General features: G+C 45.1%; 1 protein-coding gene across 2 annotated transcripts in view; it reads left to right on the top strand.

The window, feature by feature from the left end:
* IGHMBP2 (immunoglobulin mu DNA binding protein 2) overlaps positions 1–27,762 on the top strand; it is a 42,693-nt gene continuing 14,931 nt past the window's right edge. For both annotated transcript variants that reach the window (XM_085298426.1, XM_085298427.1), the window contains exons 1-6: positions 1–171; positions 906–1,003; positions 8,670–8,833; positions 9,236–9,436; positions 13,266–13,413; positions 15,346–15,520. In XM_085298426.1, the coding sequence (XP_085154552.1) occupies positions 95–171; positions 906–1,003; positions 8,670–8,833; positions 9,236–9,436; positions 13,266–13,413; positions 15,346–15,520 (863 nt within the window). In that variant the 5' untranslated portion in view covers positions 1–94. The remainder of the gene's footprint in view (positions 172–905; positions 1,004–8,669; positions 8,834–9,235; positions 9,437–13,265; positions 13,414–15,345; positions 15,521–27,762) is intronic.

Genomic DNA, 27,762 nt, shown 5'->3' with positions numbered 1-27,762 from the left:
ATCAGCTGGCCAGAGTGATMCCCTTTCCACCGGCATCATAACGCGCGTCACCTCCAAATCGGTGACTGTAGCCTTTGAGGAATCTCGAGATGGCATGCTGAGCTTGGACCGAGAGAGCTCCTACCGTCTGCTCAAACTAGCCAATGATGTAACCTACAAGAGACTGAAAAAGTAAGGGCGATAGTGGTGCAGCTCACCTAGAACCATTCCACTTCGGGGTGCAACAGCCAGCTGAAAGTTGCTGGGCTGATTTTGGGAAAGCTGTTCAGAGACTGATCTYAATTCACTTCACTGGTCTTGATTTTTCTTGTTTCCTATCTTGTTCCCCTTAGTCCTACACCAGCTTCATTTTAGGGGAAGTATCCACCTTCTGGATGAGCTTTACTCTCTCTGTTGACTGCTGAGAGAACCCATATCCCTTACTGAGCTGACTCAGTGGGGTGTCTTGTGCAACAGTGCCACAACAACGTAAATTTGTGTACCTGCTTATTGACACAATTCTGCCCCTCCTCTGTCCCCCGCCCTCTGTCTTGCCCTCAGCTATGTATTTTGATGCTGTGTTGTACCAGCTCTGGTACTCACTGGATTCTTTTCCATCCAGACAGAAGTCAGTAGCTTTTTGGTAAAGTGCTGAAGAGGCTCAGCACAGTCTGACTGTATCAAACCAGAGCAGTAAGAGAAAGTGCAAATGTGTTGCCAGCATAAGGGATGTGCGTGAGGAATGAGGGATGCAGGAGGTGGATAGGATTAGCCTCTTTGGAATAACATACTCAGCTTCATAAGAGATAAACCTGTGCGTACAGTCCTCTGTCGTTGGGGTATGGTGCTCTAGCCCTTAAAGTACTTMGGAATCTCTGAAGGAGTTCATATTGTGCATATAACCTTGCTATTTTCTTCTTTGGCAGGGCTTTAAATGCACTAAGTCAGTATCATGGTGGTCCAGCCTCTGATCTGATCGACGTCCTCTTCTTTTCTTCTGATCCAAGCACGTTTAGTGAAACGAGTAAGGCTGTTTTTTTTTTTTTCCTTCCTGAGTTTTGATAGCAGACTGGTGGCAGATATTTTCTGGTCTCTAGAGAGAGAGATTTTTTGGACTCTCAAAGTCAGAGCTCAGATTTCTGAACTCTCATCAGTCCATTTGTCTGTCCATCCACCTTACTGGTTATTACTACCCCGTCACATGCCGAACACGTGGCATGTCTGCTCTGTAAGCCCYGGACCATCACAGCCCGGCATATGCACCAAGACTGCTGTTGTTTTTGGTCTGCCTTAGCTGTGTATGTGTATGCAGGTGGAGAGCTCTTTTGGATGTATAGGTTAGAGCAAAGACATTACTGCCCTTATGCAGATTTTGAGCAGAGATCCTGGAAACTTATCCTAGGGAATAAGAAAGAGAAGAGAAAGAGAAACTTCAGAGGGAATAAGAAAGAGAAGCTTCAGTCTCCAGAGCAATCAGTGAAGCCTGAAGTTCCCTACCCAYAGGATAAGGGCTCCATGCTCAATTATGAGGATGCTTACCTCTTCCAATGCCACAACTAAATGTGACTGAGGCAAAGAGCCAGAGCCTTAAGGGATGCTGTGATGCTATTACTGCTCTTCCAGTCCTGCAAATCCCCTCTCTGGAGCTGACCACTGAGAAAGGTGCTTTTGACCTCTCAGTTCATGACCTGATCTTTGAAACTGCCCACAAGAATGGAGATTCCTCTGGTTGATCTTTGTGCAGGTCTTTTCATCCACACCAAACAGGCTACTCCCTTTGCTGTGAGAAAGACACAAATATTGTATGCAAGTAATAAGCAATATTGTAGCTGGCAGCATTAAACATCTGCTTTTCATAGTGGCTTGTGAGTGGGTAGACATATTTGCCAGTGTAAAAACCCTGATCATCACTGGAAGTAAAAAGAGAAATAACCCAGCTGTTCAAGTAGCTAACTTTCCCTTTTCTCAGCGTATTGGGTAAAGTTGGGATCTGACATGAAGCATGCGGTGTTTGTGATGGGGCAGTTTATTTGCACACATTCCCAAGTCTGAAGCATGATTTAGTTTATGAAGCATTTCTTATCATTTGGCTTTCTGCTCCTTTGCCATCCATAAACTTCAGAGATCAGAACCTGTCAGTGCTGCTTCTGTGATACTGAAAATCCATTAACTCAGCCTTCATGGGAATTAAGTGACTGTGCAACTGCCATAGTTAGAAACAGCATGAGAACTTGTGTGTACTTTTTTTTTACAGCTGTCTGATCATGTTAAGTCAAGTTGGAATTGTGCAGGCTGTCTTAGTTTCATCACCAAATACTTAAAACCTCACAGATTAGCTTTGCTAACAGCTGTCCCAGAAACACATAAAAGTAAAATCTCTTTCTACTTTGATCTTTCTTGATGCAAGTCTTTGGAAAATGAAAGAAGAATTTAACAGCCTATTCCTTCAGAGGAACCATGGGGAAACCAAAGCCCCTGCCTGCTTAAAGCTTCTGATCATCAGAATATCCAGCCTCTTGGCAATTGCTAATGAAGGTTCTCGCTGCAGCATCTCTGGAAAGAAGGGAAATATTACCTGGGCTGCATCAATTGGAAGATGAAGGCAGAGAGTAGATTAAGTTGCTTAATGGGATCAGGCAGGTAGTCTATCCAAGCCAGAAGGAGAAGGCAGGCCTCTCTTGAGGTGCAGTCAGAAGCCTTTGCCTGCTCACCTGGCGGGTCACGCTGCTGATCCTTGGTCCCTTTGCTGGCCTCTTGCTTGTTTTCCTCCTTTCATAGCTCCCTGTTCTCTGTGCTTGCTGTTACAGCTTTTCTGTTATCTTGGTTACTGTATTTGGTTGTCTGCAGTGGTTTGATGCGTATAACTAGTCCCCTTTTTCACGTACAGTATCCCATTCCCTTTCAGAATACCTTCAGGCTAGATTTTTGATATAATATACCAAGGATGAAGAATTAATGTTAGTGTGAGTCATATCTCCCTAGTTCTAAGCACTGAGTTTAAGCTGAGTCAAACCTCTTAGCCTTTTGGCTACCACGGACTTCAGTGTACTCAGGTTTTTAATATTAGATAAAAGAATTAAATTTTAATGAACCGCCTTTCTTAGCAGCTTTAGCTCTGCCTTTTCCCCATAGGGACAGAACTGCCTCTGTAATGAAGAAAAATTCCTTTTCAAAGGATTTCCCAGATGTGCCAAAATAAGCAAAGATGAATTTCACCTCTCCCCAGCACTGAAGATATTGATTGTTAGAAGCATTCAGCCACATTAGGGAGAGGAATTGCAATGTGATAGGACAGTGTATCACCTGAAAACAGCAAAATGCTCTGGCAGGGTGAAAAGGCCTTCCATTCACCTTCTCACTATATTTGCCAAGCAAAAGGAGGTTGTGCTAGCCAGGAATTAAGTAATAATGAGTTTAGCTTTACACAGGTCCTGCAAGGTGCCTTGAGCTGCCTGCTTCCACTGAGTTGGAGGTGAAGGCACTCAGCAACTTGACTGGTCAGTCTCAGAATTAATAAGTTCCTGTACATTTTTATAAAACTAGATGTCTATACAAAGGAGACCTATATTAATGCTACTCCAGGTGGCAGTATAAGCTCCATTTCAGTCAAGTGCCTAGAAAACCAAGAGTAGGAGTGACACTTTATTATAAACTCCCATGCAAAGAAAAAACTTGCACTGATACTTATGCGGGAAGAGCAATCAAGAGAAAGGCTCAGAATAGATGAGATCTGTGTCTGGAAGGGGAGCGTTTACTGCCTTTTGGGTAAATCATTGGGAAGAGCCAGACTGCAAGGAGATTAAGAAGCAAGAGGGCCAGTGGGGATCGTAAGCACCCAACTCCATGCCTAGATATTCAGGGGTGTTGTTCAGATGACAGAAGGCAAAAAAGCCCCCAGCAAGCTGTATGGGGAGCAGCAGAATAAGTGAAGCCTGATTTTGTATGCTTGAGAATCTCAGGGCTCTCAYGTGGGTTCTCAGAGGTCAGAAAATAGCTTGAAATTGGTCAGCAGGTTCAAGCATTACTAGGATGGGAGCATAGATGCTGGCAGGGTGACAGTCACATAGGGTGACAGACACACAGCAAGTCTGCAAGATTCATGTCCTCAAGAAAGCAGGCTGTTAAGTACCCTAGGTGTGGCAYTTGGTACAGGTTTGAAATGCAGAGCACTTACCAGTAACATTGAGAGATGGAGTTTCTCATTCCAGCAGCAAAGCTAGTGGAATCCAAACACCGTCCTCTGCTTAGTTGGTGCTTTCTGCATTTGGCTGTTTCCTGACATGCCTTGCCCTTTGTGCAGGAGAGGTGACATCCASCACTTCCAACTGGGTGGGGAGCAACAAGCCTTCTGAACTGACCCTGAATCTCTGGCTGTCCTTGGAGGGAAAAAGCATCTCCATCTTCTTCAAAAGATGATTTATGTGGGATCTCTTCAGGGCGTACTCAGAGAGGGTTCCACTACCCTGATGGACTTTTGTGGCCTGCTATCTGATAAATAGCTTATGATTGTGTTTGGGTTGTGCTGCGGGGCTATGTTTTAATTTTCTCACTAYTAAATTGCAGCTGCCTGGATTATCTTGCAAGAGCATGCTGCCAAATGCTGTGTCTGGAGGATCGATATTAAAGTCTGTGTCATCCCAGGAGGGTGCCTAAACCCAGTCCCCAGATGATTAGACAGACAAGAAGTCTGCTAAAGCCAACTGAAACATAATCTTAAAATAGTTAGTGGCTGCTGGCATCTGACCAATGTATAATATTGGCTTGCTGAAGAAACCATCACTATGCACAGAAGGATAATGGCAACAACAACAATTTAGTGCCCTTTTTCTCAACTCCATCTGACTTCCATCATCTGCTGTTGTTGCTGCAAATCTGCACACAGCTGCTCTCCACAGTCTCTGGAAAATCCTGCTCCTTCCCAGGTGTAATGGGTACGGGCATGACTTGTACTGGGACAATGTCCTGGAGCATGAATGGTTTAGGAAAGGGTTTTTATGAGATGGCTGCAAGTAACTGGTAAGCAAAATCCCAGGCTTTTGATCTTCAGAAGCCTGAAATTAGTTGACATCAGCTTTTTCATCCCATGAACTTTTACAGGCAACAGGAAATCTCGGCACATGGGCTCTCCCACTGTTGCTGCTGTGAGATGTTCAGGTTGCTCTTCTGGGTCTAGTAGGAATATGTTTGGGCTCAGGGTTGAACATGGCCAGGCCTGATAATTGTTTGGGGGGGGGGAGAGGGTGGATCCTGAACTGTGAGGGACAGCTAGGGGCTTCATGGTCAATTCAGAAGGCTTGTGGTTCCCCATCTGATGGGGAGTGGTTGAGGCCAGCTCTCYGGCACAAAAGGCATGGCTGAAATCCGCCCAAAGACCATAAAAAGTACCAGGGCACTCTCGCAGCCCCACACTCATTGCTTGGCCAGAAGGATCATATTTCCACAAGTAGTGCCCTGCATATGATGCTGTTCGCCCRTGCTCCCGAGCTGCTGTAATTGCTTGTAGATTGAGGGGAAGCGTGCACTTACAGCATTGCATGTTGGAGCCCAGGTCCTTGCAACGCGYTTAAAAAGAAGTGACTCAGAATAAGTATCCTTGGCACAACATAGGAATGCTAGACAGGCTCCAGGAGGAATAACCCATGGAGTGGTCTAAAATCTAAAAATGGTGGTGTAACCAGCAGGTGGATGGGATCTGCAGATGGGAATGGGACTGTTCCCCACCACAGAGCATTTCCAATCTTTACCTTGCTGCCTCCAGAAAAGTATGGCATGAGACAATGAGCTTTCCAAAAGGTGAGCTGTAAACTGGATAGGGTTTCTGGTCTTGCCAGACTTGATGGGAAGCAAAATTTAGAAGCCTTTCCATAAGAAATATTCCACTTTACTCTCTTCTATTTTAACCTGTGCCCATGGCCCAGAAGCATTTAGTGCTTTTTCAATGGAAAGCTCTGCAAGAAATCCTTCCCTGACTATAGCTGTTGCCTTGCAGCATGCATGCAGCAATCCCTGCACCCGTGCGTTGGGAGGCTTTACTAGCCAGCAGAGGCCAGCATTGCTCTGCTTGCTGCACACAGCAGGGCTAGCTGGGATGGATGCATGAATTTGTTTTTCGTACAGAGAATTCTCTGTTGTAGGCRTAACCCTCTGCAGATGTGCTGTAGGAGAGAGCTGGTACCTATTAGTTCTGGAGCAAGTCAAGAAAAAGCAGGAGGGTATTAATCTTTGTGTCCAGGCTGACTCGCATGGTCACGTGAAATGCAAAAGGCATTGCTTAAATCTAATTCTGCTTAATTGCCCTAAAAAGATACTTAAAAAAAAAAAAAAGGAAGGAAGAAGATAACCCAGTGAAAAGCTAGGGGTGTCCCCAGTAAAAGCCAGCCCTGTAGACAGAGCCCTAGGGAAGCACCAGGGATTTATAGCAAAACTTCCCCTGCTGCTTGTGCCATGCACTTGTACTAAATCGATAGCAATATCCCAAACACTCATTTTTTCATCGTCTGTATGACGCCTCCTGTCATCAGGGGAGCCGTGAAGAGGCTCTTGAGATTTGTCGAGAAAACTAGGCAGTCAGAAGAACTCAACAGCCAAATATTTCGTAGKGAGAACAGGGACAATTCCTCGCTGCAGGCTTAGTTACCTGCCTGGAGTTTGTCTAACAGTGTTTGGCTGTAGTTAGGTTGTACTGCAGAAGAGCTGATTATGGAGGTCCAGTTAGCTCTTTGTGCCCCTACATAGATCGTGAGGAATGTATCTTGGAAAGTATATTGAGATGTGAGAGACCTTCAGCTCTGAAGAGCTTGACCTTGTCCTCCCAGGAGGGACCATTCTCTTGTAGGTGCATTCTCACCTGTGTTTGGTGCAAAGATTCTTTTCATGGACTTGAACATCACCCTTGGACACRTTCCTGCTACTCAAATGCTGGTACTGTGCAGAAAAGGGCCTCACTTCCTCAGGTAGGGAATTGAGCAGAGCTGGAGGTGGTGATACAGAGCTCATGCTGCACTGCTAGAGCTGGGCAGATGGATGTCTTCTGGGAATATCTGGGCAAATCCTAAGGAGGCTAGTCATAAAGAGCAATTGGCCAGCCCTGCTAGAGCAGCTAAACCACATCCCTTCAGCTGGCGCTGCTCAGAGCCCAGCTGCTGCACGGAGATGAGGAGGTTAGAGGAGCCACAGCATCCCTGGAGAGGCTCTGCCCTCCTCCTCATCCTCACTAATGTGCCAAGCCTAGAAAAGAGTCACATTACCCAACCTGCCCACGCTGTGACTTCTGCCAGTGTGTGATTAAAAGGGAAGAGGGAGTGCATGTGGAGAAGCCAGTTCCTGAGCTCATTCGTTGAGCAAGGAAATATCAATGACTCCTACGCCCCAGCTGCTCCTTGTTGTGGGAAATGCCTTTCAGTTTTTAAGCTTTTCTTTCTTTTTCCCTGTCCCATAGATGCTCACTCTTCTTCTCTAATCACTGACACACTATCTAACCTCAAATTATTCATAAATAAAGCAAGAAGCAGGCTAACAGGAAAAGATATCATTAGTCCTGTTTCTTTCTTGCCCACCAAACATCCTTTTAACTCCATTCTGTTATTTTTTTTCCCCGGACATCTCATTTGGTTGCATTGCTTCAGAAGTCAGTGCACCGGAAGTTACATGGGAGTTGCACGTCTAACTCCCATGCACATCATGGGAGTTAGCCTATCTGAAGCCTGAGGAGGCTTCTCTGGTTTGGATCAAGCCCTTAACACAAAGGTAGAGATAAAGTGATGCCCAGAGATTTGTCTTATATAAGCTTTTGTGGGAACATTATTTTCAGTAAAACTCAATTTAATGAGTCATCATCTCTGCTGTAATTAACTTGCCATAATGAACACAGAGATTAGCAGCAGTGTTATGTGGGATGGGAATAAATATGGGTTTAAATTAGATAATTCTACAAGTTAAAAAAAAAGGCTTGTGAGAATTCTATCTTTTGTAATGAGACATAGCATCTTACAATGAAATTTGCATATTCTTTTCCCTTTTTTCTGTTCTGATTGTTAAAACCCAAACTAATTTTAGATTTCATCATTTACACTGGTTGTTTGTGTCTCCCCCTGCTTCCTTTTCAGTTACTACTGAGTGATATAAGACTGTTCTTTTCAGCTCACCGACACTGTAATTTTTCTACTTCCTTTCCCCTAGCGTTGTGTTAGACTTGTTACCTAGAAGAGGAATGATTCATTGGAAAGCTGCTTTTCCCTCTATTTTCATTGACTGTTTGTTAAGTATTCTGACTTGACTTTAAAATAACCCCAGAGAATCTCCTCCCTCCAGGAAATCCTGACTGTTTGGTATTAGGATGAGTAAATACCTCTTTAAATGTTGCAGAGTGTCAAAACAGACTAGCTGCAATCAAAACTGAACACTTTCTCCTTCTGAAACGTAGGCAGGGTAGGAAAGATAGGGGGAAGGAGGGATGTAGGCTGGGTAACCTACATGGGTTATTTGTTCTGAAAGCAGAGCGAGCCTTATTTTGCCAGTCTGTGCTCTTGTCATGTAGGTAGTACACAGTGTGCCTTGCTCCCCAAAAGTGTTACTCTGAAATTGATACGGGGCAACTACCAATAATCTCATACGTATTCCTGGATTTGTGCCTCGCAGCAAGCACCCAAGTTATGGTGGAAGCCTAAGCGAATCTCCTGCTGTTTCCCCAGAACCTTTGAAGTTCTACAATGACTCACTAGATGCATCGCAGAAGGAGGCTGTCTCCTTCTCGCTGGCACAGAGAGAGCTTGCCATCATCCATGGACCACCTGGYACAGGAAAGACCACAACGATAGTAGAGATCATCTTGCAAGCTGTACAGCAAGGCCTGAAAGTGAGTATCAGTGGCAGGACTGAAGTGACAGTGACCACATGGGTTTATTTTGCATATTCATAGGGCTTTGCTGTGGTGGTTCCAGGACCAGCTATGYTGCTCTGCAAATTCTGGCCTGGCTCTTTGCAAGAGCTGGGGAGTTTTACCTGCCAGCTGCAAAGAGGTGCAAAAAGCTTTGAAATTCAGCTCCACTCAGTACTRAAGACCCTGCACTAGTGCTGCAAAGAAGAGTGAGCATTGCCTTTGATGTGTGTAGACTATGGAGATRTCAGTGGCTTACTTCTAATAGTTGTGTATGCCGGTCTCCTCTCTGCCCTGCCAAGCATGCTGTTACTCGAACACTGGTGCTCCTGTGCTTTGCTCTCCTTGGCAGTAACARGCCCTTGATTTCTCCCCTCCCAGGTCCTGTGTTGTGCCCCTTCCAACATTGCGGTGGATAATCTGGTGGAAAGGCTGGCCRGCTACAAAGCCCGCATCCTGCGCCTTGGGCACCCAGCTCGCCTCCTGGAGCCCATCCAACAGTATGCTTTGGACGCGGTCTTGGCCCGTGGTGACAGTGCTCAGATAGTGGCRGATATCAGGAAGGAGATTGACCAGACCTGCGTACGTGTCCCTATACGGTCCCTGGCAGGGGTTACCTGCATGCCAGTTCTCTAGATTAGCAGTACTCAATCTGCTAGTCAGGCAAGCCACCTTGTCTATAAATGAGAATTAGTTCTAACCCTTTTTGGATGCCCTAAAAAGACACCAGCTGTCACCAGGTGGTCTGGATTGCCCCAAAAGGAAAGATATTTTGGAGACTGCACCTCTGCTGGGAGGTGTGACTTAGCTTCRTCATTCACCAGCTGGTAGCATTCACCTCCATCTGCTGTAGGGGGAGCAGAGGGCAAAAATGCTCCTAGTTGTATTCCGGACTGAAACGGCAAAATCCCCATCCTTATTGCTGCTTTGTGGGGAGATGCTGTRTGCTCTGCTCTCCAGAGTGTCTGTCTGGCATTGTTAATGCAGTCTTCTTCACAAGAGGAGAGGAGAAGTGTTCACATCGTTAATTCATTTCCTAATTAGATACCTGGCTGTCCTGACACTCCCACTCTCAGCCACCTCAAGTAGAAAGCAGAGTACGCTATAAAAACACATCCTTAATTTCTTCTTTCATGATCTAATTTTCTTAAACTTAATTTAAGAAGTAGCTCTTACTGGAGATAATAGCTTCTGATGCCAATTGGATTTTTTCCCCTCTTCCCCTTCTGGAGGCAGCATTGTTCAGAAGCAGTTCTGCGAATGTATCCAACTTGAGAGATCTTGCATCTTACCAGAGATGCAGGAGTTGCATCTTCATACTCCTGCACGCATGCTGTGTGGTATTTGCCCAAGWATATATATCTGCCTTTCAGATAAGGCAGTGCACTTTTACTTTTTAAATGATGCAGACTGAACATGGCTTCCAAATTCATAAACATTAATCTGCAGCCACTACTGTGGCAGCAGTTTACTTAAGTTTCTGCAAAGGTGGCTATGCATGATGTGCTGCTGTTTTCAAGCATATTTGCAGTTTGAGCAGCTGAGGAAGGCACTTGATAGACAAGTTCTTGCAGGTTTCTGCACATCAATMTAAGAGAAGGAGAAGGCATCTGAGGGCTGGTAGGGTTGTACTCACAGCTGAGAGGCAGATTTATGAAGAGAATGTAACTAGCTGCAGGGATGGAGACCTGATTGTATTCACAGCTCAAAGCTGAGTTTTTGTTATTTCTTAATTCGTTTTGCAGCTCTCACTAGTGATTGATTTTTTTTTTCCTTCCTCTTGGAAGGCACTTTGAAAGGTGGGAGGAGATTTTTCCCTGCTGCTGGTATACTGATTCTCCATAATAGAAAGGAAACGAAGGAGAAAGCAGAGCCTTCAGTATTAAGGTTTCCACCTGCTTCCTCCTGAGCAGAGTAGAGCATATGGCAATGGGAAGCTGGAACTGGCCACCAAGGTTGTGGAAGTCAATTACCAAATGGAAAGGCCTACAAGCTATCATAACTTCTCCAATTCAGCTTGTACAGCGATGCTTTGAGCTGCCCATGGATCAGGTCTTCTACAGAAGGTGCTTCTGACTCACTAGCACCTATTCTTCTCTCTGGGCATCAGAGAGCTCAGCTCTGAGGTCCTGGCCCATGTCTTACCTTGCAGGGCTGCAGGAGCTCTCTCTAGTTTTGGCATCCCAGGTTGTCTCATCACGAAGAGGAAAGTGAAGGGGCAGCCAGGCCTGACAGCTTTGCAGGGCCTCTCCATGATGCTGAGGGAGCTGTCTGGCTCCTGCCTATTGTCCCAGGCTCAGCCTGGGGAGACAAAGTACAGCTAGGAAAGCAGAGGAAATGCTGTGGGGATGGGCAGTGCCAGACTTGTGTCCCCTCCTGCCTCAGTTTCTCCTCTCCAGTGCATTCCATACCTGCCCCTTTACTCAAACCATTCCTTTCTTCTCTCTTTCCTCCACCACTAGCCCCAACCATAAGGGAAGTAGCAGTATATATGAAAGCCTGTGCTCTCTTTGCATGGTTTTCAACCCTTTTTGGCTCCTTCCCTCACTTACTTAGTCTGTGAGCTTTCCAAGACGTCAGCTACTGGATGCTGTTCACACTGCTGGTCCACCCATTTGAGGAATGACTTTGGATGGGGACATTCAGCTGCTTATATTTTACAGGCAAGGGTATAAGAGCAGCACCAGAGCAGCAAGAGCAAGGAGCCAGGGTGACAGCAGGGCAATACTCTCACTGCCAAGGGCACAGTCCCACTGTACTTGTGCAAGAAGGGCAGAGCAGGTGTGGTGACAGTAACCGGGGTCAGCCAGCAGCCTGGATCACCAAGCAAGTCCAGAGCAATAAGGCAAGGCTATCATAAAACCAGGAAGGCAAATCAACCATCACACAACCCTTATAGCTCAGGAAAGGACCAAGTCTGACCTTAAATGCTGCTTGCAGACCTGTGGACAAAGGGTACATGGGTGGGGGCCCAGACAAGACAGGGCAGGGCAGTTGGAGCCTGCTGGCACCCTGCACTCATGAGCAGGAAGTTGGATTTGAGCTCACTGGGCTTAACATCTTCCATGGAGCCCATCCTGCCATGCCATTTTACCTCTAGATTGGGCYCCCTGTAACTAGGACTCTCAGCTGCTTTCAGAACTGAGATTCAGCCAGATGTTTGGGTCTTAATGCTACCAGCAAATGTCAGAGAATGGTTGCTGTTAATTTTCTGACTGGATCTTTTTACAGAACAAATATTAAGCTTTGTCCAACAGACACCAGCGGTCTTATTCTCTGGTCTTCCTGCATTTTTAGCAAAGAAGAAGTTGACATTAGTCTACTATGTCCCTTTAGGTCGGCTAGCAGTATTGTGCCTATAATGAAAGTCAGGATCGGTGTCCACACTTTCCCTTTAGATCTAGCTTTTCATACTTGATCTCATTTAGCCATAGGCATATTTAGTCTCTACTCAAAACAAAAAGACACATACAGGATTACAGGATCACATTACCTGTCTCTCTGTCTGTGGTCCTTCCTTTGTAACCTCTGAACCCATCTACCAATTTTGACTATACTTAGCAGACATACAGATGCCTCAGAGACATTAAATTCCTACAAACTTGATCAAAACAGGTGGCTAGATAGAGAAGAGAGACACAAATCAGTGTCTTTTCTAACAGGAAAGGCTGCAGTCTGAGCTGAACAGTGTTATTAGGCCCCCATCTTCCCAGTAAACCTTGTCGCCGTTGCAGCTGCCCTTCCTCCTTGTGCCGAGATGCTTTGACTGGACTGTTGGAAAGACCAAAGTGTCTGGCCTTCTTCCCGCTGCTCTTTGGGGTGTTTGGAAAGTGCAGGGCAGAGCAGGAGGGCTGAGCAGAGGRTGTAAGGCTAGGGAGTTGCTCTTAAACATTCACAATTCAGGACTATAAAAATGTGCAGGCAGAAGAGTTCAAGCATGGACTGAGTTTGAGAAATAGCTGTAGGGAGTTGCTCTTCAACATTCGCAATTCAGGTCTTATAAAAATGTGCAAGCAGAAGAATTCAAGCATGGACTGAGTTTAAGAAATAGCTGTCTGGCTCAAGAGTGGTAGTGTTACTCCTGCAAGAGCTCCCAGATGGGCTGATGCACAGTGGCATTCTCATTTTGCTGCTCCACACTAAGAGTCTGTGATTGTATCAGTGTCATCCATCTTTTGCATAGACAGAAATATTCTTTATGCTCCAAGCAACACTAGGGGTGAAAGGGGCTTTCTGGTCAGGGAAGGGAAGAAAACCCGAGATTTTCTGAGGCTGGTTAGGATAAGCCAATGGATTGTGCTGGACACAGAGAAGCCATGCTGGATCTGTTATCTTTGGCTATCTAAGAAGCTGCTAAACATATTCCTAGGCCTAGAACTGTCTGTTTTATATTGATTCTTCTGTTTCACAGGCAAAAAGTAAAAAGGCTCAAGACAAGGGAGAACGGAGCCATTTTCTAAGTGAGATAAAGGCCCTGAGAAAGGAGCTGAAGGAACGAGAAGAAACAGCCATGACTGCAGCCCTTTCCCATGCCAGTGTTGTCCTTGCTACGAATACAGGTAAGAGATCCTCTTTTTCATGCAATATTATATATGTTAGAACAGCAGAGGCTCTTTTACATGTTAGATGCATCTCACTGCATATCAGGGCTTTACATCACTTACCAGGATGCATGTGTTCAGTTGGTTTTATAAATTGCCCAAGTGGAATAAACCACATGGGATTTAGGGAGCTGTTCCAGGTGTTGGTCAGGTGGTGCAAGCAGGCACATCTGCATCTACAAGGAGGAAAGTAATGCCAGTGCAATCAAAGGGAAAACACAAATGCTTAACATCTAACACATGCTAAAGTGCTTTTCTAGATTGGATGCACAATACACCAAAGCCCAGTTATGATCTTCAGATTTGGTTGTTCAGTGATTATTTGCTGAAGGAAAATGTGAATAATTTTAGGTTATGAAAAAGAGCATCATGAGGCATTCACAAGTCACTAACATGAAGGTTAAATGAAAGAGAAATCCTTCCATTGTGTTATTTGCAGGGAATTAGACTCTTGCTTTTGTAACTTTGCCTGAAAAAAAGATGAGGGGAGTTAATTTTCTTTTTTTTAATAACACTCATATTTTGCATTGGTCAGGTGAAATTCTTTCCTGGGGCTGTAGGGCTTGCTAGCCAGTTTGGAAGTCTATGCAATTCTGTTTCAGCAAAAGGTAGTGGACAAACAGATAAATAAAAGGTCTGTATTTTGTGTTTTCTGCAGTTATAGCAATCTTGATATTTGTCTGAAACGACCTCGTTCAATGGGACTTATTTATGCAAGCCAAACTGCTCTGTTGCTAGGTTCAGCAGAGAGACAATTTAATCATGGCAACACACAGGGATACCAGTGACCTTTAGTTAATGGGAGTTCAATAAACTCAAGTCTGTAGGGCTAGAAGGGAACAAACACATCCGCACAGCTGTATGCCACATTGGTACAGTCTTCTTTTGGATAGAGAGACYCTTTTTATTAAAGCCTTTTTCTTTCACATGCATCATGGCAGAATCTCAAAAACCAAGTTCAGACTGCACGCAGGAAGAAGTGTCTCAGTTGAGAAATTGTAACATCTGACATGATGCAAAGCTGTACAGGCAGCAGGATTTACAGCAGCAAAACAAAATCATCCCTAATCAGAGCTGCTTTCAGAGCCACACTGCAATAGCAGAAGAGCTTTTGAAAAAACATTTCTGTAAATGCTGTAAGCAACAGTCTCCTTGTCTGGCACACTGGCTTCTTAATCACTTCTGGCCTCCCTTTTTGTTATTAATTACAGCAGTGTTCTGATCAATGCATAAATCAGTATCATTTTGTGTCTGGATTATAGCAGGACCTTTGTGAGGATGAGGGACGTGTCTCTATGTAAAAAAAAATAGTCCTTGCCCTTATTGCCTGATTACAGTCTGCTGTGCTTTCCTTTCTTGCACTGTCCCAAGGAAGGACATGGCAGTGCAGCCAGGGACAACAAGGTTGAGGAATCAGCATCTCTGCTGCCAAAGGCTGATCTTTCTCCCTTGGGGTCTCCCTCAGTACATCAAGCAAGGCGAATCTCCAGCCTGTCATCCTTTCAGTTTTGGTTGCTGGAAGGTTTTGTTTGCATTTGAGGGCAGAAGGGAAGTGGGTGTTCATTTTGCTCTGCTCCCACTCTGTGAATTAGTCAAGCATATTGTTCTGTTTATCATGTGTTTCACTGTTGTTTTCAAAGATACTTGGAAGCCTTTGGGCCCAGATGCCAGGGCAAAAAAGGACAAACAGAAACTGGCAAAAACAATTCTGGCATGTACAYATAAATGTATGTATATTTGGCATGGACTAGAGAACTGAACTGGCAAATTCCTGCCGAGAAAAGTTATTCTACCTCCCTCCCTCAATCTCAATTAAAGTGTGCGTGATTTATGTTAAAAATGGGTTGCTTGCTCTTTGGTGCTAAACTGGGTACCTTCTCRTTTAATTAGGTGCTTCCTCCGATGGCCCACTGAAGCTGCTTCCTGAAAATCACTTTGATCTGGTGGTGATAGATGAGTGCGCTCAGGCTCTTGAAGCCAGCTGCTGGATACCTCTACTGAAAGCGCCAAAGTGCATCCTGGCTGGGGACCACAAGCAGCTTCCCCCCACCATCGTCTCACACAAGTAAGGAGAGGTTCACCGTCCTGCTTCTCCTGTTATTTATGCAGCCAAAGGCTTATAAACTCCTCAGGTTTCATAACATTTTATTAATGTGGTTTATTTGGCTGTATTCTCCAGGGGCTGGGTTTAATCGCACAGCCAGTATTACATCAGAGCTGTTTTACTGATAGTGGCTGCTTAAAGTTTAATGCAGCACTGTCTGAGCAGCCTTTCCTTATCACATGATGACATAACGTTTGGTCATGTTACCTGCTGCTGTCCGAATGCCATAATGATAAAGCTTTTGTAGTCAGCGCGGCGCTGGAGAGTGGCCTCTTGGGCTGATGGATGCCCACTGGGCAACTGCTCAAGGGCTTGTGAAAGCTTTGAGTTTGCAGCCAAGATGAGCAATCTGGCTGGCATCCTTCAGCCTCATGCTGGAGCKGCTGAGTGAACTCTGCCACAAGGCAGATGTGATGCTTTTGGCCGGGCAGGAGCAGAGATGTAGCCTGCAGGAGGCTGCATGTTGCATTGAGTTTTGTAGGAGCACGCTCAGGTGGGTTACCTTTGTGGAGTCACTGAGGCAAACCCCAAACTGTAGGTGATGTTCTACCACATCCTGGCCTTGCTTGTGRTGGGATTACTCAGTCACATCATGACAGGGAGCTGTCTCGCTTTGAAACAGGGCTGTGCCCATTTTGAATAGGTGTTCCAGGCTGCATCAGGGGCATGATCAAGCAGCTGAATACCTAGCCTTTTCTGTGATTGCCACTTGTCCTTGTCCCACACATAGTTAGGGTTTGCGTGCCCACAACAGAGAGCATCTTCTATACAGAGAAAGCCCAAGGCGGACAAGGAGGGTGAGCGCAGTGAGGCAGGAAGAGCAGGCAGACCGTCGTGCCAAATTAGACTTCAGGAAGGAAGAGCTGTCACACTGGAAACATCAAAGGTAGCTCCATGGCAGCGTGTAAACAGCCCTGCTCAAAAGCCTTTGTAATGAGATGGGGACCTTTCCACTCACTGCAAAAGGCTTTGTGCAAGGCACAGGGACTGGCAAGATAAGCTTCATGAAATGAGAGGATACTCTCCTGGCTTGTGCTGCTGGGGGGTCGCTTGTGGCCTTCAGTGTGCTTATCAGCATCCTTCCCTCGGTCATCTAAAACATGCCCCGGCTCTGAACAACTCTATGCGTTGAGCTGGCCATGTTTGCTTTTGTTAGGTTTTTTTCTTGATTGAAAAGAAGTGCTTATGCTATGAACTATGACTGGATTATTCAAAATGGTGTTTATTTTAATAGATCTCTTTCCTGAGAGACATGTCATTAGCAGAGATATATTTTTTTGAACTCTCTTTGCTTATCAGTTCAGTGTTTGTGCACTGTGAACCAAGTTCTTGGTTTTCTCTCTGTTGTGCCCTGAAATTTTTAAAGCAATTGGAAAAGTTATTAAAAAAAGCATATCTAACATATCTAACAGTCCATATCAGCCATTCAAGTTAGTAAAATGGTAAACGGACAGAGAGTGAATGAAACGGGGAAAGTCTGATTTCATTGACTGATGTTTATATGCAGATTTTAAAACCTTTGATTTAAAAAAAAGATCATCCATTTTCTAAGTGATATTTTTCTTCTGTCTGCCTAGGGGCTTAGCCCAGTTTACTTTCCCTTTGTTGAGTGCGGGCTCTGTGGAGTGTGAAAACTCATGCTCTGTTTAATCCAAGTCTTCTCTTTTCTTTATTAAATTCTGCCTTTGTGGTATTTATTTAATGTATTAATGTGGGAGTTGGCCCAGTAGGTTGCTGCAGTGCTTGTTATCACACACACCACAGCAATTACAAAATTTTGCAATATGTACAATGCGCACATTAAGAACAATTAGTTCATGGCAAAGAGCTGTAGCTAGTGCAAATTGCCAGTGCTTCAGGGAGATACACCAGCTGAGGAATTTTTCAGTGGTTTAAAATAAAGATGTGTGCATGTTTGTTTATTGAGCTTTATGTCTGAAATTACTGAACTGTCATTCAGCATGAGCAGAGACATAGAGCTGACTTCATAAACCCTCTCTCCTGCTTCCAAAAAATCATTAACAAGATACATATCTATAATCTCACTTGAATTTTGGACATGGAAAGTGAAGCATCCAAGGGAGGTGGTGGCTCCCAGCAAGTAGCTAAGAGATTGTACAAATAACGTTAAGGCACTGTATCATGTTAAAGAGAAATCTGATATTGCCATCATCTAATGCAAAGCTGCTTGTCATTTTGCAGGTCTCAGCAGGCAATACACACATTCCTCTACTGTCTAGCAGAGCTGTTTAGGTTTGTGAACTGCGGAAGAACCTTTCTGGTACCCTCTACCATTCCTGTCTCTTACTGTTTATTTACTGCAGGTTTGCAGGCTCTGTATCTGTGCCTAGGTTTTTCCATCTGTAAGCTGGGAATAAGTATCTTGCCTACACACAGAAACTAAATGGCTAGCCAAGGCTGGGATGTTTTTCTTCTTCATTATTCTTCTTCAGAGGGGCTGAAATCTGTGCAGAGAAGATCACGTTGTTACTATTCTGATCAGGGGAGAGGCAGTTGGAGGTTAGTTGGGAGCCAGAGCCAGCTTAGCTCCTGGTAGATCTGTGCCTGCTCGCAGTAGAAGGGAATTAGGTTTAATAATTTGGCGTTCAATAATAAAGCTACTCTCAATGGAAAGGAGCTTCTTGCCTGATGTGCAAGGTACTGTTTGAGGTATGCATTGAATTACCAACAAGAAGTTTGCAATTTGATCCTTGTAATTTCTAGGTTCTCATTCCAGCCTGTTGAGAAACTGCAACACAGCTGCGTGATGTCCTGGTCTTTGCAGTTTCTTCAGCTAGCAGGATTCCTCTCAACTGCATCTCTGAGCAGCGGCACTGCTTTGAGATTTTCCATCCCTCTCTGTGCTTGTAATTTGCAGTAATTTGTTCCAAATTATGAATAAACRGAGAAGAGAGGGATGAATGCCCCTCCTCTCCTTAGGTTTCTGGCTGTGGAAGTGCACGTTGTCGTATCTCAGGCCAGAGCTCCAGCCACAGCAACGCTGACTTACAAGATCAGAAGCAGTAGATGGATGAAAACGCTCACCAAGTATTTGCCATTGTCCTGAGGCAGCAGCAGTTGGGATAACTACATGCTAGTGAGGCAGACGGGGCTGCCCAGCCCCTCAAACAGGCTAGAGATTTATTTCCCGAAGACTTATCAGGCTAAGGGCAGAACACAGTAAAAATTCCAACTGTATGACCAGGGTTCAKTTGTGTGACCAAATGAACTGACACTCACCTGACATCAGTTTGGGCCCCTCAGTGAAATAAAATGGATCTTCTTCAGATGAAGAACTATGAAAACATTTACAGCATCTGTCCCGTGGTAACCCTGCTAGCAAACATTTCACACCGGCATGGCAGAGGGTTTCCTATCCTGTTGGCATGTATGCTGTGTTACTGTGACAGTCCTCGCAGCCCATCCAGAGCTCTGGAGCTGAGGACACTGGTTCTTGTGAGAATGGCGAGAAGCACTCTACCACTGGTCCTTCTCTAACACTTCATTCTTGCATTTAGTCAAACACAGTAGACACTGCACCAAGTGTCTTGCCAACCACCCAGCTCCCAACAGCATTGGGAGTTGATTCTCTGGGGAGTTGGTTTTTGGTTCTCCCAGCAATAGTAAAGGCATCGTGTGCGCTGCTTGTTCACTCAGTAAAGACAAGTGAGTGAGAGTAGGAAGCAGTGGCTGTGTATTTGGAAACTGAGCAACATAGCTGTTGCCCATACCGTAGGGTCTGGCCTACCTGTCATCTCCTCTTCAGTCCCTCAGTCCCTGCTGGTTTCTTCTGCTCTTTCTCATGATGGTTGGTGCCAGAAGCCTTTACTGGTGCTGCATCTTGGAAGATGGTAGCAGAGGTCTTCACTGGTAGGATCTGTCTACCTGTAGATCTGGTCCTGTTTGAGGAGTTGCACTGTTCTCTCCTTCAGTTTTGAGTTCATGCTTATGCATTGAAAAGCCATCACTAGTCTGCCTCTTTCCTGCCCTTAAATGTGATCATAATAGCCTCTGTCTCCGTGGGAAAAAAAAAAAAAAAAAAGTTCTGCTCCTTAGTTCCTACAGGTATGACTTTCACCAAACTGTTTATCTTTGATGTTACCATTGCTTTTTAAAGAGCTCAATAGTCTTGCTGTGCGTTTTCAGTTTGTTTTCCTTCTACATTTTTAGAATCCTGGTTTCATGAAGAACTGGTCTGTGTAAGATTGAGAGAGAGCATGGGTAGAAGTCAGATAATTCTGGCTTTCCAATGTTGGCAGGGTAAACAACAAGTCAGCTGTTAAGTCAGCTCCCATCTCTTGTGGAGTAATCCGTTTTGGACCAGAAGCTCTAGTGATGCTTAGACTCTGTGTCACTCTCTGCCTCTTTTAAAGTTAAATATGTTTAAAATAGAACAGAGAGAATCTGAATCAATCGTGTTAACAGATTTATGTCTCTGCTTTGTCTACCATTAAATTATTCTCCAAGAGACTTGCTGTATTCAACACAATTATTGCTCAAGGCATCAGAAGGTCTGTGACCCTGGTGCTGGTCAGACACAACACCAGCCACCAGCTCTGTCTTACAGACAGTTGCATCTTGAGGCATAAAGTGCAAAAAGCCAAGCTGACTTCAGCTTATATGAAGGATTTATGGGTTGTGTCCTCAAATGCTGGCATTCTCCAGAGAAGCCTCCTTTTTTAGCCTAAAAGGTAGAGCTGCTCTGATGCTGCTACGTATGCCAGTCTGTCTCCTCTCAGTTCCCTCAGTAACTCTTGAAACTTATTAGCTAACTTGACGCAGATCTGTCAAAGTGTAGAAGTGTTGGAGATCTTTAACTCCATAAAAGTAGATCACAAAGCAGAGGCATGAGCCGATTCCTTCACCTGGGGAAAGGCTGTTATGTGAACTCAGAGGGACTAGCAGACACAAGAGAAGCCACACAGGAGGGAGCCAGAGGAAGCTAGACTTTGAGTTCTGCTAGCTGTGCAGCTTCCTATATTTATTATTATTATTTGAAATATGTTAGCTTAGCACTGGAAAACTCCGGTTAGGATCCCACTGTGTTAGGCATGGTATATAATCAGAGATAGTCCCTGTTCCATTCTAAATAAGCAGTGCAAAGTGGAAAAGGATTCTTTTCTTCATTTCGTCTTATGTCTTACAGGAAATCCGTGATGACACCAAGGTCTGAGCAAGCCTGGCATTTTTCAATGAGCTTATCTTTCCTATCTTTTCCCTTACTTTTAAAGGCTGGCATTTTATTAAGTAAAGTTAATTAAAAATGGGTATTTCAAAGCTTTGCCCATTGCTCAAGTTGTAGGTGGTGGTGGCGAGAATCAGCAGCTGCCCTCTTGAGCCCTCAGCTAGGCCTCAGTGTTGATGGACACTTCCCTGGAGAGCTGCAGGAGTCCTTGGGCTTGGACCCTTGCTTGCTTCTGGAGCCTCACAGCTGTGGACATCTCTTCCTTCCCTCAGAAACTGTTCTTTTCACTGTCAGCTAATGCTGCAGTGCTCGCTTCCTGCCTCGCTGACACTCAGGAGGGGGCGTTTTCTGGACCCTTGGCTCTCATTAGCAAAACCTCCATGTGATAGAGTCCACCTGTTCATCTCCATAGTGGATGTCTCCCTCAGCAGCTGAGATGCCATTAACCTCAAAAATGAGGCCAAGGTTTTCTTTATAGCAAGATTTCATCTTATTAGATAAGATCTTATAATGAGATAAGAAAGGCTGAACATCTCCTAACTGTAACTCAGACATAACTGGCAGCTAAGTGGGAAGACCAAGAACGCAGAAAAACAGTTAAGTGGTAAATAAGGTTTTCTGAGCCGTTTATGCCTTTGCTTCTCATCTCTGTGGGAGCCCTTGGTAGCAGGCCAATGGGTATTAGCTGCAGATGGGTACACCAATAAGTATTATCTTGTATGTGCGGGAATTAGAGCGGGTGGTTGTCATACAGACACTGCATCTGGAGTCTTCCAGCTAGTCCTAGTCACAGAAATAGCAAAATTTGCCTCCAGCATACCAGTGCATCCCTCACGACTTTGCTGTCTCTATGGAAAGGGCGATTGGGCAGACCTTTACAAAGGGAAGCAGAGTAATGCGGAGTATCTTGTCCTGTGGAAAGAAAGCTGAACTGAGACCCCTTATCCTGGTGGAAGGTAAAATTGTGTAATGCTGATAGAAAGTAGTTTTTCTCTTAAAGCTCTGATGTCATCTATTGAAAGCCTCCAGCAAGCATTAGCTTGTGAGTGGAAGAAATGTCAGTGAGATCCAGCTAGAATAACTGACAGAATATGGCTTGATAGCCTTCCTAATTAATTGCAAATATTGATCAATTAGAACAATTTATTATGAAAAATCTAATTATTTTAAATTTAAACTCCTTTAAACATAATTAGCTCTTTTCTTTACAAATCTGAATTCTGGTATTGTTTAATTGCTGCAGGAGTAAAAGCATTTGCTTTATTGAACATGGCACATATCACATTCTACTCTTTGCTGCACAGGCTCCCTTTACAATGCAAATAAAACAGATGCTGGAGAGCGCTTTGCATGGTCACAGTCTCTGCAGTCTGTGAGATGAGACAGAAAGGCAGGTTGCTTCTACCTATGTAATGTTAGGTATTTCCAGAGGTCTGATTAAGGAGCTGAATCACCTGCTGGCTCCTTCCCTGGTTAATGGGAAGAGAAGCACATTTCCAAGGAATGATTCACTCAGGGAACAAGTCAAACCCTCCCACCTACCTGCCTCTCTTCCTCCATTGATGGCAGCAGACCCGGAGTGGGTGGACTCCTATTTTAGGGGCCTCAGTGAAGGGTCTATACTTAGCTGGGATGAATCTGGACTGCCAGAAGGATTGTCCGTTACTATGAGATATGAAGCCGGTCCTGCTTAAGCAGGAAGCCTTTATGAAACAGGAATGCTGTTATACTTTATAGGTGTGATACTGCAAGCACAGTCACACAACCAGGCTCCTCTGTGGCTTATGTCTAGCTCCAGGAGCCAGGTCCCATCTGCAATGCTGTCCCCAGTCTAATGGGTGCCCCAGAGCTATTATGACCTTTCTGTTACTGGGTTTTTCCTCCCTGTGCTCAGCATTTGTTGGGTGCATTTTGCAACACTTTTTCCGCTTGAGGCTGAGGCAGTTTTGGTGAGGGGGACGAAAGGATGATTCTTCCTTTCCCTTTGATTTACCTGTGTTTTAGCTCTGGATGAAGAGGAGCAAGGGGCTGAGACACAGGCAGAGGTTTTGTAGGCCAACAGTGTGRCATTAAAGCTGGTGAGAAAGGTGCAAAAACGTAACACCTGAAGCTGCTGTTCTTCCCCCCCAACTCTGTCGACAAAACTCTCTGCCTATCATTATTGGATTGTCTTCCCAAGAAACAATTTGTCCTCCTCGTTTTCCTAGATCATAAGGTTGGTAGCTGCCCCATGCACACTTTACAGTACGTTTACTTAGATCTTGTCGATACTGGATGTTTTTCTCCAAAAAGAGCTTGCAGCAATGATAAACACCAACCCAAGGCTGTTCCCCTCTCAGCTGCCCTCTCCTGAGCTCACTGACAGCAGCTTCAAGCCTTCAGTTCGGTTTTGGCCCAGTCCCAGTCCCTGAATCTCCATGTCAGGACACTTTCTACTGTCTGGCAGGAACATTTGTTCTCCTCATTTTCATTTTAGTTCTCATTCAGTCTTTTCTGTCATCCTAATTAATTTATCTCCACATCAGAGCGTTGCTTTATTTGTTTTTACACTCTTCAGATATCTGCAGATGATTATCAGACACCTTCCTCTCAGCTTATTTCTCAGATGAGCCTGGGCATCTTTAGCAGTTCTGTTTGGCCTGAAATTCCCATGCTAGTCTTCTGTGCTTAGAAGTTTGATACTTTGCATGTCAGGTCCAAACAAATTGGCTTTCACTCCATCATTCTATAGCAAATACCAACCCTTAGTTTTATTTGGTAGCCTCCATGGCCTTCTTCCCTCATATTTGATGTGAGGTTGTTGATAGGTGTTCATATTTGCAAGGCTTTATAAAGGCAATATCTAGAGAAAGGGGGTATTCTGCACACCCTCACTTAGTGCTTCACCTCCATTTGTGAAACCTCTTAAACCTATACTAGCATACCAAAGCCCAGGGCACAAAGCAGAGGATAGCTCATACTTTGCATGTCTACCACAGTCTCAGCATGTTTTTGACATTAAGGGCTCTTGACATAAGCTGATATTCCTTCTCTTGACTTGGCTGTGCACATTCAGTGATGTACAGTGGAAATGTGAGCCAAGCCAGCATCTTTTTCTGTGTCTGAGGGAGGAGAGTACCTATCCAGCAAGTAATTAAAAAAAAAAAGATATAACCTGACTGATGGTACAACTCCATCGCTCAATGGGAGATTTCCCACTTGTTCCCCTGGTAGTGACTCTACACCTACATGGCAGGCAGGCTCATCACACCCAGTCCAAAAAGGTTGTTTCACACCACAGCGAGCACAAAAGCCCTTGAAATATTTAGTTTCACTTAGCTACAGATATCACTGTTGATTTGCAAAGTTTCCTCCAAAGGCTAGGTGATGACGCCTTATCTATACTGTGTAGATGTCAGTTGAAGGGCCTCATCCTTCTGCGGTGCTGGTACTCACAGGAAGGTGGATCCAGGCAAATCACAATCTCCTCTTGTACTCTTGCCAGGGTACATTCAGGTTAGCAGGGCAGACTAGCTGTCAAGGGCTTGTTTGGGTAGTTTTAGGTTTCCTAGCTTTAATTTAGAGGAGAAAATTCCTGAGCATTGAAAGCATGAGTCTATCTGTCCAACCTCCCCTCCAAATTTCTTTGCCATAAAGCAATTGATGCTTAAAATCTTTGGCTCTGGGATTTTGTTGGCATGGGAATAGACTGTTGTAGGAATTAGTTGCACTGTAAAATAATAGGAAATTTATTAACAGCTGAAATGCTGCAAGCAGTTTAATGTCCTCATTACTAATTCTGCATATATCCTCACGTAGATCCCTGCTGTGGAAACACTGCTGTTAGGGTATAGAAGGGAATTTTTTCCAAGGCTTGTTGTGAGTTTTAATCCTCCATGCTTTATGATATAACCTTAAAAGAAATACTTCAGCATGTTTATCATTTGGTGCTAAAAAAAAAACCCACCAGGTTTCTGTTGCCAGTTCTGTTTAAAATCAGTTTTAGATTTGATCCTAAGTTTGTAAGAACTTGTGACCTAAGGGAGGGGAGTAAAGGACAAAAGCGAAGGGCAGATACCTTTTGACTGGTCAAGGCTGTTTACCTAGCTGAATCCCTTCGAGTCTTTGACAGCATTTTATTTTTATATTGCTTAGCTGAGCTGTTCCCCAACTCCTGGTTGGGGACCACGTGCTCCTCGTTTGCCTTGCCTGATGTGATTAATGCGGCAACAAACTCTCACTATTTAAAGTACTTCCTTCCCTCCTTGCCTTAGAGGTCAAGCCTGCCTTTTCAAGAGCCCCATGGGACTGAGCAGAGCTGGGGGGGATCAGGTTGCCAGTGACTTCCCAGTTGTTTGTGAGCCTGGAAGGAAAATCCAGATATAAATCCAGATAAATGGAGAAGAATAAAGTACATAGAATGTGGAAAAAGGGACAGGCCACTTGGGAGGAATGTAGGAATGTTGTCAGAATATGTAGGGATATGACAAGGAAGGCTAAGGCCCATTTGGATTTAAATCTGGCAAGGGTTCTTCAAATACGTCATTAGCAAAAGGAAGACTAGGGAAAATGTGGGCCTGCTGCTGAATGGGGTGGGAGCCCTAGTGATGAAGGATACAGAGAAGGCAGAGCTTATGAATGCCTTCTTTGCTTCAGTCTTTACAGCTAAGGGCAGCCCTCAGGAATCACACAGATCCTGGAGACAAGAGAGAAAATCTGGAGAAAGAAAGACTTTCCCTTGTTTGAGGAGGATTGCGTTAGAGATCACTTAGGCAAACCTGACACCTAGAAATCCATGGGCCCTGATGGGATGCACCCACGAGTACTGAGGGAGGTGTCAGATGTTGCTGCTAGGCCACTCTCCATCATCTTTGAAAGGTCATGGAGAACTGAACTTCCTGCCTGAGGACTGGAAGAAAGGCAGTGTCAATTCAGTCTTCAAAAAGGGCAAGGAGGAGGACCCAGGAAACTATAGGCCCATCAGCCTCACCTCCATCCCTGGAAAGCTCATCCTGTATGTCTTCTTTAAGCATGTGGAGGAAAAGAAGGTAATCAGCAGTAGTCAGCATGGATGTACCAAGGGGAAATCATGCTTAATCAATCTGGTAGTCTTCTATGATGGCACGACTGGCTGGGTAGATGAGAGGAGAGCAGTGGATGTTATCCACCTCGACTTCAGCAAGCCTTTCGACACTGTCTCCCATAACATCCTCCTAGGCAAGGTCAGGAAGTGTGGGTTAGACGAGTGGACTGTGAGGTGGATTGAGGACTGGCTGAAAGGCAGAGCTCAGAGGGTCGTCATAAGTGGCGCAGAGTCTAGTTGGAGGCCTGTGGCTAGTGGTGTCCCCCAGGGCTCAGTACTGGGGCCAGTCTTGTTCATATTATTCATCAGCAACCTGGATGAAGGCACAGAGTGCTGCCTCCGCAAGTTTGCTGATGATACAGAGCTGGGAGGAGTGGCTGATGCATCAGAAGGCTGAGCTGGCCATTCAGAGAGACCTGGACAGGCTGGAGAGTTGGGCAGAGAGGAACCTCCTGAGGTTCAACAAGGGCAAGTGCAGAGTCCTGCACCTAAGGAAAAATAACCGTAGGTACCAGTACAAGCTGGGGGCTGACTTTCTGGAAAGTAGTTCTGCAGAGAAGGACCTGGGAGTCCTGGTGGTGAACAAGCTGACCATGAGCCAGCCATGTGCCCTTGTGTCCAGGAAGGCTAATGGTATCCTGGGGTGCACTAGGAAGAATGTTACCAGCAGGTCAAGGGAGGTGATCCTGCCCCTCTACTCAGCCCTGGGGAGGCCTCATCTCGAGTCCTGTGTCCAGTTCTGGGCTCCTCAGTACAAGAGAGACATGGTACTACTGGAGAGAGTGCAGCGTAGGACTACGAAGATGATCAGAAGGCTGGAGCATCTCTGGTAGGAGGAAGGCTGCAAGAGCTGGGCCTGTTTAACCTGGAGAAGAGAAGACTGAGAGGGGTTTTATCAATGTCTACAAATACATGAAGGGAGGGTGTCAAGAGGCTGGACTCCTTCCAGTGCTGCCAAGCAACAGGACAAGAGGCAATGGGCAGAAAGTGAACCACAGGAAGTTCCACCTGAATATGAGGAAAGTTTTTGTCACCCTGTGTGAGTGACAGAGCACTGGAACAGGTTTCCCAGAGATGATCTTTGGAGATATTCAAAACCTGCCTGGATGTGATCCTGTACAATGTGTTCTAGGTGATCCTGCTTGAGCACAGAGGACTAGATGATCTCCAAAGGTCCCTTCCAACTTCAACCATTTGGTGATTCTGTGTGATTCTGTTAGCCAGATCTCAGCCCCACAAGTCTGCTCTTCCCCTCGCTGAGGCCACATTCTACCTAATCCCTTTACTCCAGCTGGGAGCAGGAATTTACATTTAAGTACATCCATGCCATAGCTGGGGCAAAAATGTTTGCTAGAGCTGGGGAACTGGAAAGGCCTTGTGGTCCATCTTACYGTGGTTCTTGGTCAGCCGCCAAAATTACCGCGCAGCTGGAAACCTCTGCTCAGTAATGCAGAACATTATTATGACTGAGCAGCCCTTCTCCAAGCTTCGGTTGCTGCGTGTGTTGTTTCATGGTCCTTACGTTGGAAACACCTTTGAAAAAGCAGCACTATCTCTGAGGTCCTGCAGCTGTGATCATTCCCAGTTTATGACCCTTTTTTTATGGGTGCTGCATTCTGCCATTTAGAAAAAAAGGTCAGCTAATCAGAGTCGACATCTCTCCTTGGAAAGATCTACCCTCAATTTTCTCTTCTGCAGTTTTAATGAATTTGCAGCCTCTAGTTATATTTACCAAGTGCCTGTTGTTAACATGACAGGCCTGGCCAGTGTGGCAAACAAGACGCTCGCTGTGCTTCTGTGTACTAATGTAATGCTTCTCAACGGCAGTAATTGAATGCATGCTGTGCCCCTTATCCTCTGAGGGAATCATTTTCCCTAGCTGTTCTCCTGCATCGTTTCATGATCGTTTTCATCATTGCCACACTCACTCATGGTGCTTTGGAAGCAACCAGAACT

This window comes from Rhea americana, unplaced genomic scaffold, assembly GCF_003343005.1.
Source record: "Rhea americana isolate MKP2758 unplaced genomic scaffold, rheAme1 scaffold_139, whole genome shotgun sequence".
In the NCBI taxonomy this organism is placed as follows: domain Eukaryota; kingdom Metazoa; phylum Chordata; class Aves; order Rheiformes; family Rheidae; genus Rhea; species Rhea americana.
Note: the sequence above shows the minus strand (reverse complement) of the source record. Positions and strands in the feature narration are given on the sequence as shown.